General features: G+C 43.5%; 1 protein-coding gene across 5 annotated transcripts in view; it reads left to right on the forward strand.

Moving 5' to 3' along the window:
- TBXAS1 (thromboxane A synthase 1) overlaps window positions 1-12,819 on the forward strand; it is a 247,037-nt gene extending 234,218 nt beyond the window's left edge. For all 5 annotated transcript variants that reach the window (XM_063320468.1, XM_063320476.1, XM_063320484.1 and 2 more), the window contains 4 exons: window positions 3,382-3,470; window positions 5,909-6,046; window positions 8,893-9,055; window positions 9,679-12,819. In XM_063320468.1, coding sequence (XP_063176538.1) covers window positions 3,382-3,470; window positions 5,909-6,046; window positions 8,893-9,055; window positions 9,679-9,753 — 465 coding nt within the window. In that variant the 3' untranslated portion in view covers window positions 9,754-12,819. The remainder of the gene's footprint in view (window positions 1-3,381; window positions 3,471-5,908; window positions 6,047-8,892; window positions 9,056-9,678) is intronic.
- The last annotated feature ends 153 nt before the right edge of the window (window positions 12,820-12,972 follow it).

The raw sequence follows: 12,972 nt of genomic DNA on the forward strand, positions 1-12,972 counted from the left end.
ATCTTCCTTGTAGCACATAGGCAATTTTATAATCACTGCTGGTATTTCACCTCAGGGTACTCCGTGGGGTGAAGAATTAATTTCCCACCTTTTCCTAAGGAATCGAGGGCTGGGATTTGCTGTCAGTCACAAAGAAGAGTTTGCGTCCAAAGTGGATGCTTTCTGGACCCCAGAAGCGATTGAACAGTCTGGGATGGGTGAGAGTGTACCACCACACCTCTAGAAATGAAACCAGGGAAATATGCACGCAGAGAATTGCCACAAGATGTTACATGGCCATTTCACTTCCATGTCAACAGAAAAAGATACTACAGGGCTGCGCAAAGCATAAGACAAACTGCCGTGCAAAGCGGTGGCCACAAGATTAAAATATAGAATATTTTATTACAGGCAATGTGGTTCCTCCTTTCACCCCCCACACCTCTACTTGTTACAGAAAGGAATCTCTTTCTTAATGAAAAAAAACAAAACAACAAACAAACCAGACCAGTCTTCAGTAAGAGGCAATGTAGACATTTTTTTTTGCAGGGGGTTAAAGTGGCATCTTCGCACAACACCACCCCCTACCCAGCAAACCTGCCAACAGTTGTAAGATATAAATAGGGACACTTAGGGAGAAAAGCATGTTTAAGTTCCTTTGAAATGTGCTTGGCTAAAGGAATATTTTGATGAGAGGGAGTGGAAAAACAAATGGAAAATATTTTCTTTGAAAGGAAAAAAAAAGCAGCAAACTGTCCTTCCTAAATAGAGATACTTGGCTGGTGTGTACTTTACGCAGCCCTGGGTCAGACCTTGTAAACAACTACTAAATTAGGTCCAGCTACTTTGATGCTAAAAGCATGGAAGTGCCAATAATTAAGTTGCATTAGATGTAGGAAATGACTGATGTGTCTGCCACGCTCACGATAGCAGAGTTCACCGTGCTGCCATTTGACCGACCCCTTTTTCTTTATGTAAGCAAAAGGAATTTTCTTCTAAGGAAAATCAGCTGGTTTTGCACCTTGGTTTTGTTTTCTGAACTGCTAATCCCCTGAAGGTATAGAAGCTATTTGAAAGAGCAAATCAAAGCTCCCATAATTTAGTGTTATATTATTTGTTGATGTATGGTTTGATTTAGTGGCTACTTATTATATCAGGTTACCATATAATTACCTTAATTATTGACTCCAGAAGTAAGTAGAGGGATTATGAGAGAGACAGGAAGGCCCAGTGGAAAGAGCAGGGCTCAGAGAATCGAACACATCACCATGTGCTCTTGGCTCCGTCACTCATTTAGTCGGAGCCTGAACTCTTCCCTCAGCCAGCCCAGCCATGAAATCAGGGAGAAACGCAAGGACAGGACTCAGATGCTGACCCAGGAGTCAAAAAGGTGCAGGAGAGCAAGTATAAAAAGGACGGAGGAAAGTTCTGAAGGAGAGGTGTAAAATGAGCAGAAAAAAAATTTATGCAGACCACAGTGTGCATTAGCATCAAAGCACAGAGCAGCTATGCGGGCATGGAGAAGGGTCGTTTTGCCACAAAGGCCTGAAACTGGAGTCTGATCACAGTTCATTTCCAGCCTCTGCTACTGATTTCCCGTGCAAAATCAGGTAGCCCTCGAATCCCTTTCTGCAAAACGCGGGTACTAAAAATCATTCTCCCGTCTTTGGTTTTAGCTATTCAGATTACTGGAGCACAGCTCCTTGCGCAGCCTTCAGCCATGGTTCTCATGACATTGCTGCCGTTTGTGTCTGTTTTAGTCTCCTTTGTCTCATAATCATCGACCAAAGCCAAAGGTTTGAGTTAGTAGGCACTACTGCAGTATAAAAGGCTGTCAGTGCAGTCTGTATTTCCTGTACTGGTAATATTTGACATGCACTGACAAAATACTTCATCTATTGACAAGCTGAGTTGCATCTTTTTTCCCTAAGAGGGGAGCAGACACACTGGTTCTGCTCAGCCTGTGCAAATTACTTTCTCTGCTTTTGTTTTTCTTTCCTGAGCCAAAAAATAGAGATAATAGAATGTATCTATTTCCTTCCTAGAAAAGATCAGTTAATGTGAAATGGGGCATGGTGGCTTAGTGCTGAATAAGTGGGATACCCTAATCCAGCAAGGTATCCTCATTCTATTGTACGCCTTTTCTGCATACCATCTGGAGTTGTTCTCTGCTTAGTATTTTCAGTATGTACCATATGTTTTTGCATGAAAATTCAATAAAATATGCATTATACATGAAAAGTGCTGTAGTAAATAAAGGAAGGGTGGAATCCAGTCCCCTTTGTGAACGGCAGGGGCCCCAAATCTTCATAAAAGGTTTAGTCTACTCTGACGTCTGTGCTTTCCTCCAGTTTACTCCGTGTCAGTCTTTCGGAGATGCTCTAATTTAAAACAAAACTCTGCTTTCCTGACGAGGTTATTAGATGTACTTTGGCTGCCCTCTGCTGAGAGTCCTGAATAAGACAAGGAAAATGTCGTTTTTCCAAGGAAGGTAAGAGTGGGAGAAATTCTCCGTTCGTCCATGCTCTGAGTCGTGTCACTGCTGCTGCTGGTCGTCCATGGTTTGGTGTCTCTCGCTGTCTGTTTGCCACTTGTCAGAGGGCAGAGTCTGCTGTGATACAGTCCGGTTTGGATTTTAGCACCCACCATTCATTGTCAAGGGGCAGGTGGTTCTGTAGACTTAGGAAAATGGGCTCGGGTATTGCCCACCATGCAAAATCAAGCAGCGTTGCACAAGGGATGGCCAGGGGAGGAAAGAGGTTTCTCTCCTCAGGTGCTATTGCAATCCTGCCGGGTGGGATGTGAGCTGTACCTCAGCCCCCTCTGCTCGACAGAGCAATTCGCAGCTGTGTGCCATTCCTCATCAGCGTGCCAGTTTCTTCCAGTGCCGCCTCCCACCCCTCCACAGACTTCACAGCACTAGCACTTTGCTTTATTTCTATCGCTGGGAAGGGGCAAAGGGTTTGCTCCAACAAGAATAGCTGAAGGACTTGCTGTTTCTTGTGAACGTAATGCTCCTGGTCTGCCATGCTCTTGTCTTTGGGAAGAAACAAGGGTCCTGTGCAGATTTTAGTGCATGTATAAAACAATAGCTCTGTTGTAGCTATTAATGCTCTCTGTAATGCCCTGTTTTTAATACTTCCTAGCAAGTTGATTTATTATTGTATCTTCAAGCTGGGCTGTGGACCAAAGTGTTTTGATGATGAAAGGAATGTTATACACACATTTAATTACTGCCCACATTTTTGTATAATTTTATCATTTACTGTTTTAGATGAGACATCGAGTTCTTCTACAGGAAAAAAGCCCAGTAAAAAATAGATGATTTAAAAGGCAATCTGAGATGAGTTTGGCACTTAAATGTGAGAAAATGTAATTGTTCCTTTCTTCCTGCCTTTTCAGATGGTCCCTGATTATCAAAATGTACAAGAACTTCCTTATCTGGACATGGTGATTGCAGAGACGTTGCGCATGTACCCACCTGCATTCAGGTATCTTCCCCCCCGCCTTCTTATTCTATAGGGTATATCCCTGGCACTATAAAATGGAAATCTGCTGTTGTAAGACCAATGTGCCCTTGGTCTCTGTGCCAACATCAATACTGCTTGTGCATTTGAAAGATATTATGTGGCCTTTTTCAGGAAAATTGGCTAATGCTGGTATTTCTAAAGCAGTTTTTTATAACAGCTTGGCCAATATTGCTTCTTCACCATTCTTCACATCCTCCAAGGTTAGAGGATGGAGTCATTTTGCAGCAGAGGTGGCCTTAGAAAGCCAGACGATGATGCTTCTGTATGTCTCGGGCTTCAGGGATACAGAGCAAAGACCTACCCTAGCCTGCTGGCTGGCGGAGGAGTTACCCTGATGGTCATCACGGCTCTGATCTGTGGATGGGTTGCACATTCAGAAGGCTGTATTTTACACGTGTTTTTAACTTGGATCCCTACCGTTTTGCACTTAGTACTGTGTTATACTAATATAGCTAAGCTAATGGCTACATCCATTCAATTTTGAAAGTTTGGCCCCAATTCACACAAGACTAATTTTACTAAAAGTTATACTGAAGAACTGAAAACAAGGGGAAAAGAAATTAGAAAACTGTGTGATTGTCAAATTTCCAAGTTACCACAAGCAAAAATGCAAATGCTAAGAATGGAACTTTTCAAAGCAGTCAGCCAGTTGCACTGCTTCTCGTGAGGCCGGGGGAAACACTCAGATGACTGGAAAGGAGCCAAAGCTGAACTTGCTGTAAGAGCCTTTGAAAAATTTACCCCATGATTGCAAGCACCTTGAAAAACAAAAGCTTAAAGTCATATTCCCTTTTATATGTTCACAAAGATCGGGAGTCAAGATTTTTCCATGGACTTCTGCAGGACTGTTCAGAGAGTAAATGTCAAGGATCCTTGCTCCTGGATGAGATGACTGGGCTTTACTGTGTTATACGTGGTATACAAGCAGAAATTGTTTTGCCAGTTAAAGCGTCAGGGATCTTTGAGTTTCAGCTGGGAAACAGTCAGTGTTTGTCAGATGGGAAACAGAATGAGAATGGAGAAAAGTTGTTCTGAAGTTTCAGCTGGCATTGTCGGTGGTGTTTATTGATCTGGCTTTTACTCTGATGGATGTGGAATGGATAGGACAGCCCAGTGCCTCGGAAAGATGCTAATTGCCTATGACAAGGATCATGCTGAGTTAGGGGAAAATTCAGTAGCAGCCAAGCTTGTTATAAAATGAGTTGGTTTTTTTTTTAGAAAAATGAACTTACTAGCCAGAGAACTTTCTTTCCCAGAACGTATTTCCACTATCACCAAATTCATGTAAGGATGAGAAAGATGCCTTGTCAATATGTTTTTTAGCATGCCAGTGTTTTGTTCCAGGTTTGGAGCCTCTGTTATTTCTTTGTCTGCGAGAGAGAGAGATATGGGTGACAGCGAGGAAAGAATGTGTTCCTGGAATGATACCAGACAGACAGCCCTGAAACTGAAATCTTTGTTCAATATTTTAGGCACGGGGCAGGGAGCAGCAAAGGGAGCTCCCACACGTTGTCTCACCCCTGTGCTCCCGGCTGGTGCCGGGGAATATTTCCTAGGCTGAGATAGTAGGACACATACCTGGGCCTGGGCTGGTTTGGGGTCTGTAGCGACCACCAAAAGATCTAGATCAGGATCTGCCACCACACATGCACACCCACACACCAATTTTTTTCAAGGTCTACAGACCCAAGCTCGACTTTGGCAGGTGGCTTTTCCCAGTCTTCTTGTCACGATGAGGTTTCTAAGGACAGTCCTGTTCTGTCACCTGTCACCACAGGGTGGGAGGAAACTGGGAAAGTTTTGCTTCTAAAATCATGTCTATCTTTGATAAGTGTATGTGAAATGCAGTTTTCCAAGGTTTGTGAATTCGTTGCATTTTTGTAGCAGTAGCAGAACACTTGGCCCTATTATTCAAACCATCCCTTGCCAAGTTTCAGGTGCTGTCCCAACATGGGGGAGCTTCTCAAATAAACAAACTCAAAACTATATTTGATGTAATTTTTTCCTGAGAGCAAACCAGCATACTCTTTCTGCCTGTTATTAGAGATGACTGACACATTTTGTCTGCAGTTTTCATAAAAAATAAGTCTGAACCCAACATTAGCAGCAAAATTGCAGTTTAACAGTTAACGTTTTGGAAAACCGTAAGCAACCAGAAATGCTTTACTGTGAAAAGGGCAAAAGTTAGCCAGCTGGGTTGGAGCAATGTGCTTCTAGGTGGAGATGATTGTAACCTGAGAAGACACTAGCATCAGCAACGGTTGCTGTATTTATCTACTGGGAAAATGTTACTCCCAAATTACAGGGAGTCCAGCTGAAGAGACTGACTTTTATGGTTCCCTCCTGCTGTGTTTTTACCTTTATTAATCATCAGGGATACATGACACTTACTGTTGCAGGTTCACTCGGGAAGCAGCTAAAGACTGTGTGGTGCTGGGGCAGCGTATTCCAGCCGGGGCTGTCATTGAAACCGCCGTTGGACATCTCCACCACAACCCTGAGCTCTGGCCAGAGCCTGAGAAGTTCATTCCTGAGAGGTACGTGAAGTAGTGCTTTTCATTCCTAGGTTGAAGCCCTTATTTGGGCCTGTTTGGATCAAAGCCCTGCCTTAAATGTGGTTTCACGCATTAGGGTGGGCACAGGACTCCAGCCTGTCCAGTGAAGATACCAGATCCTGCTGCTCCTTCACAGCCACAGTCACCCACTGTTCACCAGAAGCAGTATTTCCACCAAAAGGAGTACAGTTTAATTTAGATCATAAAAATGTGTTACTTCTTCCACATTAGGCAAGTGGTGAAAGTGGCACATCCCACAGAAGGTGCGAGGTTTGGTCAAGGTGGAAATGTGGCACAGGTTTTCAGACCTGTTTCCAAATCAGATGCTGCAAATAGTGTCACCTCTGGATGCAGAAATTCTGAAGTGAGATGGCATATTCAGTGGCATGGAGGTACCCAGCAAACTCCTCCAGCTCCTGCTGGTTTAGAGCAGCCTTTTCACCTGAGATCTTGTAACGGTGTGGGTACACTGTGAGTGGGGAACCTATCCCATCTCCCACTGGGAATTTGCTCTCCATCCGTACGGTGGGATCCTGGGTTCTTAGCTCTGCTTGGCAAGACATATTTTCACGTGGAGCATTTATTCTCTTCAGCTGCGGGGGGCACTGTCAGGTTGTGTTTGTGTACCCTGCCCTGTCTTGCAGATGCTGAGTTGAGCTGACAGGGAGAGTTTCAGCTGTTGTGGTGCTGTGTGGAAGCACAATTGAGTTTTGTGAGCAGCTATATTTGAAGCTGTTCAGTGGGCAGCTGCATTTTAAGCTACCACCACGTTGAAAAGTCTACTAAGAAAAAAAGTGCGTGCTCCACGAACAACTGGGTGCGATACAGGCAGCCCAGAACCATCTTTGCCAGTAGGATAACACGTGTGGTGTAGGTGGGTTTGCCCAATGCTCCTCCTGGGGCAAATCTTGGCATATGGTCTATCAGGCACCTCCGGCCCTGAAGAAGAGAAATGCCAGGGTTGGAGAAGCCCAGAGCTTTTGTTGGGGAAGAATCTTAGCAATAACTGGGCATCTAGGGTGACTTTTTTAGCAACGCTTATCTAGAAATGCTGTCTTAATTGTTTATTCACCCCTTTAACAGTAGTACTAAAGCACATAACAGGGTAAAATGGATAGTGGGGGCTGCAGTCCCCTAGACTCATACGGTGCTGTTTGTTCTGAATCTGAGATGAATTCCCTTTTAAAATTTCCCTGAGGAATAAAGCATAACACTCTCCTCAGCTTGCGTCAGTTGGTAGCGTTAGTAAGAATTATAAAATAAGAGTTTAACAATAAATAAATTAATTCCGCTACAGCCTTTTATCCCCTAATATTTCATTTTGAAATCTGCCTCAGGAATAATACAAGGAAGACTTCAAATGTACCAGAATGGTATATGAGGGTGAGCAAGGCAAGAATTGCATTAACCTGTTTTGCGAGGGATATGCAACAGTGCTGGGTACATGAGTTAACGGTCCTTTAGTCCCAAATTATGGGCTTCTATAGTACTATCTGCAGTACTATCCCAATCTTATTTAGGATATCTAAGCGTGGGGGTGGGGTTAGCAGAAATACAAAATATTATTTTTTTTTTCAAACCTCAAAATAGCCTGTATTACCTCTCATCTCTTTCTACCCTGCATGAGTTCTCTGGACCTTAGTGGTCTAAAGTTCTTGCAGACCGTATCCAAGCAGATGAGAGATTTTCAGGAATGATCCTACACATGAAGGACAGAAGCTTTATCCACATACAGAATTGGAAAAGTAGTTCTGTACTACCAGAACAGCTCCAAATACCTTACAACATGGGAGGATTGTGTAGGTTTCCAGGGTAATGCCATTGCTGTGAAGATTTGTTTGTTTTAAGGAACCGCCCCGATCAGTGACTCAGCACAGGCCGTGGTGAGCCTCAGCTCGTTGATTATGCATTGTCCCTAATAACTGGTACTGACTCAGAGTCTGCACTCTTGTCTGTACATATTCTGTCGTCTAGTATACATCCATCCTTGCAGATTTGGGCAAACAGATTTTACTTTTTTTTTTTTTTTCCTTTGGACTGCTATTCAAATAGGAATTTTGTTTCCTTGGGGAAAAAAAAAAAGAGGAAAAAAAATGAAAGAAGGAAAAAAAAGGCTCATTTTTAATAGGTTGATCAAGTATTTTAAAGCCAGCTAGTTGATTTGCGTACAGACTGCCACATTGCTCAACCTTTCCGATTGGACTGAGGTACTTCAGCTCTAAGAACAGAACTGTCTGCAATTTCAGTGCTTCCCAACTGGGAACCCGGTCTCTTTGGGCCAAGAGCAGAAAGCAGGGCTGTACTGAATTGTAGTAACTGTGTTCCATGGCCTGTCCAATCCCATGAGATTTCATCTCCTCTTGCAGACTTCAAAGAGAAATTCCCATTGATCTGCACCTGTGGTGCACAGCAGGGAAGCCCTGTTGCTAATTTTAGCTAGTTCACGTTGCAGCCCGTTAGTTTCCTCTTAGCTGTAATCGCTCCCTCATATATGCAAAGGTCTACACAGCTAGCATGTCTGCACCTGAAGTTATCGTTCTTCACAACGTGGTCATCAAATGAAGGCAATTCATTAAAGATAGACTGGTAGTAATACTAGTGTCTGTCTGTCCTCTCCTGGAATCACCAGCTGACAAAGGCTGATGGCCATAAATCAATAATCTGTTTACTAAGGACATCAGCCCCATCAGGACATAATCTTTCAGTAGTACCCCTGACCCGTCCATTAAGACCAATTGAAATAACCACCTTTTGAGATGTAAATGAAAAACATGGAATCAGGAGCAAAAAGCATTTCCTGACCCGCTTTCCATCTCTGCACCTTCTAGGTTTACAGAGGAAGCCAAGAAGGAGCGACATCCCTTTGCATACCTGCCCTTTGGGGCAGGACCCCGTGGCTGCATTGGCATGAAAATGGGTTTGCTGGAGACAAAAATTACTCTGCTGAGGATTTTGCAGAAGTTTCGATTTAAGACCTGCCCAGAGACTGAGGTTTGTCCATGCAGAGGCTTAAAGGCCACACTTGTTAACCTCAGGGAGTTGACAGTGTGTCCTAGACAGGATGACTTAGTGACTTTCTCTTCGTTTGAGAAAACTGCTAGAGCCACTTCCATAATAAGAAGGGACTAGAGGCCTGGACTGCATGTTTTAATCAAAACGTGGTTTAACCTTTATGATTTTTTCCAACAAAACAAAGAGTTACACAGCCCTGCCTTAGCGGAGAGCAGTGTAGCGTCACCGCAGTCAAAATACCGTGATTTATACAGGGTGAGAATGGGTGTACGTCTTTCCTGGGATCTCAGCACTTTAGTATATGCCTATAGCTATATACATTGCACCTGGCACTTACTCAGCAGCTCTAGAGTTTACAGAGTTAATTTCTTTCTGTTCACACCTACAGTATACCTGGGCAACCACTGCCTCAGCCTCTGGCTCTAAATTCTATTTAATGTTATACTACCACCGCTGACTGTAAAACAAGTGCTTTACAGCTCCCACAGTAATCCTGATATGAGCTGTTCCCCCCAGCAAAAACGTCTGTCTGTATGTGGTGGTGTTGTACACACATAAACAAATACATACAGCTGTATGTAAGATGCTCTTTTTATTTTCAGATCCCTTTGCAGCTGAAATCAAAAGCCACACTTGGACCAAAAAATGGAGTCTACATTACGCTAGAATCTCGCTAAAAGAAAATATACATCCTGAAGCCTCCTGGGATGGGACCGCTTGTTCAGTGACTCACTGGGTGTAATTATTTTTCAAAACCCCAAAGACAGGTAGGAGCCTAAGTCCCACTGATGGTCAGTAGGTGCTGCCTCACTGCCCTCCTGTGGGAGAGCCTCCAGCCACTTTTTCAAATGAGATGTGGGCTCCACAGTCTTTTTGGTGGTTTTCAAATTGCTGTGAATAGTATCTGTAAAGAAGCATCCCACTTTCACTTTCTTTTCTACATTACACTTCCTTTCACTCATCTTTGAGAACGTTTTCTTCATGTTTAAGTTCAGTAAACGGAGCAGGTGTTAAGCGTACACACAATTTACAACAGATTTTAATTACAATTCATTATCTCACGCATCCTTCTCGTGCACTTAGAAGTCTCTACTCTAGAAAAAGCCCAAGAGGCATCACAGTTATAGCAGAAGACCTGGGATCCAGTGCATTAGATTTTAGCATGAACTCTCCTAAAAATCAAAGCTGAGTGTCCTGCACAATGTTTAATCTCTCCCTGTGTCCGTAAATTGGAAGGACTTGCACCTTCTTCATGCTTTTGAAGTAATTTGAAATACACTTAAATGAACAGTTTGCACCTGACACATTGCATCTACACGACTGAAGAGTAAAGGCTTCTCCTGCTTACCAGATAAGTAGCTAAGACCGAAGAAATGTGGTGACAGCCATTTTTCTGTCTACCAAACTGCTGTTGGAAAGGTGGAGAAAGAGAAGATAGGAATTTAAAGAAAGCAGGAGGACCGGAGGAAATTTAAGGATACTCAGAAGGTGTTGGTACAACACCTGCTTCACGCTGAGGCCTTTCGTCTCCAAGCACTGCAGTTGGCACCATCCTTGTCTAGCTCAAGGAAATGAAGAGCGCTGCATGCACTAAAGCCAACGGCAGGGGAGTGGAATCCAGGATCATCAGTCGCAGCAGCTCCCTTGATTCCTTATGTGGCGCTGCAGCAGGTCACATCCCAAAGTGCCTCACTTCACTCTAGGAAAGAACTTGTCTGATTGCCAACTGCAGCAGCACCTTGGAGCCATTTGTGTGACTGTGAACATGCATTTTCACAGACAAAGCAGCAGTACGCTTCCAATCGTCACATTCCTTCCATGCTCTTTCCTGCTCCTCTACAAAGCCCTTCAATCACCACACACCTAGTGGAGCATCACACAGCAATGATCAACTGACCAGAAAAAAAAAACAACCAAAAAACATTTCCTTCAGTGGGCACCGCAAACTGGTTGGCTGCACAACAAAACCATGAGAGGAGACGGTCTCAGGCTCAGGGTCCTTTTTTTCTTTTTTTAAGTTTTTATAAACAGCAAGAATTCTTAGAGCATCATAAAAATAAGGAGGCACCTTTTGGTTCTTTCCAAGCGTTGACCTTCTGCCTGCCGACGTACTCTGCTTCAGGTTTCTTTAGGTACAGCATCTCTCTGGGTGGTGTGCACAGAGACGTGTCATGGCAGCAGGAGGAAGAGGCTGACTGCTCAGCTTCACGGCAAGGATTGCTGGAGGGAGCCATCTGCTCACTGATCCCTAGCTAGTTCCCGAGTTTCTCTCCAGCAGGCACCTTTTGCTGCCTTCTTCCCACATGCCGCCTTAACACTGATCATATTGCTGTATTTTGCTCCTGGAAGATTTTTGTCTTTCTCTTTCACGGGATTATTTTTTTTTTTAAACCAGAACTGTACAGGTAGTAGTAGTAAAGTACCAACCCGGCAGTCTCGGAATTGTTTGTATTTCCGTGGAGCATCTCTGGCATGCTAAAAAGTGCCCTGTTACAGATACACTGATTATATAAATTACTGATGGAGTGATCGTTATTTATTTGAAAAGCAACAAACTGTATATACCCTCATTTTTACACATTATCCGTAATTTTTCCCTCTTGAAAATAGTGTGCTAGCAGCTGATTTACTGCACAACTTATACATACAACTGGCAAAAAGTTGGATGGGCCTTGCCTAAAAACTCTCACCTACCTGAATGAGCAGGAAGCTCATGCCAGTCTGAAGTCAGCTGTCGAAGGCTTGTTTGTCCCTTCAAAATTTTTTTACTGTTTTTCTTCCTTATGTGAATCAGCAGGTCATTGTGTGCTTCATTTTTGACCAGATGCTCCAAGCCTAAATCAAGCTTGTGCCTTTCTTCCATATGGACATGTATGGACTGTTCTACAGTGTGTCTGAATGCTGTTTATATCCTCAATATTTATCCAAGAAAGTGCCACTAACATGTAGAGTAGCTGAACAACTGATATTTCTGTGTCCAAACAGAGCATTATTGTCTTGCATACCGTGTTAACTCCACTGGAATAAAGCAGTACTGCAGTGGCTGCAACTGGGCATCACATTTTAAAGGCTTGGAAAGTGCACCAAGAGTCTTTCCCAGCCACTTATAAGTTGAACACGGACGGTATGCGCTTGACTCTGCACTGACATTTTTTCAACTGTCCTGCAAAGTTTTCCGGTTAGGAAGTATTATCTGTTTCCACCTGTCAGTTTGTAGTGGTATGGAATAGAGGAATTATTTTTGCAAGCTGACTTGATTTCCAGAAATCAAGTCAGATTTCTGGAAGTGCATCATCCCGTGTTCTACATGCAGGCCTAGCGAGACAGCTCGAGAAGCGAGACGGAGAAAAGGCTGCCAACTTCCTAGTAATATAGGAAGAGCCCGAGCCATCTCCTCCTTTTAAACAACGGCTGCTGATACAGTCACAAGACACTGCACGGACATTTTACCAGGACACTTAATGATGCTGGCCCTCGCCCTGGCTGTGTGGGCTCAGCAACATACCTAAAGAAAGAGCCACACTGAGGGACCGGCGCTGCTTTAGCCCCTCTAGAAAAACACATCGTCAAAAACACACGATGCGAGACTGACAGCAGCTCTCCAAAACAGAAACTGGTAATATCGTGTTAATCACAGTGTGTCTGCGCATCCAAATGACGCAGTCCCAAACTGATCCTGAGCAGAGTTGCTTTCAGGAGTCATAAAAAAAGAAACCCTACCAAAAAAAAAAAAAAAAAAGAAAGCATTATGTTTATAGTCGCAACCTCAAAACTTAACTTTATATCCTTAAGTTACGGTGACGTAGCATTTGTGGTGCAGCACGCTTCAGTCAACAGCAGTTGAGTCTAGGGAGGAACAAGGAAGCTGATTTAAAATAATTTCTCTCCTCAGAAAC

Source organism: Chroicocephalus ridibundus, chromosome 1 (genome assembly GCF_963924245.1).
Source record: "Chroicocephalus ridibundus chromosome 1, bChrRid1.1, whole genome shotgun sequence".
Taxonomy (NCBI): domain Eukaryota; kingdom Metazoa; phylum Chordata; class Aves; order Charadriiformes; family Laridae; genus Chroicocephalus; species Chroicocephalus ridibundus.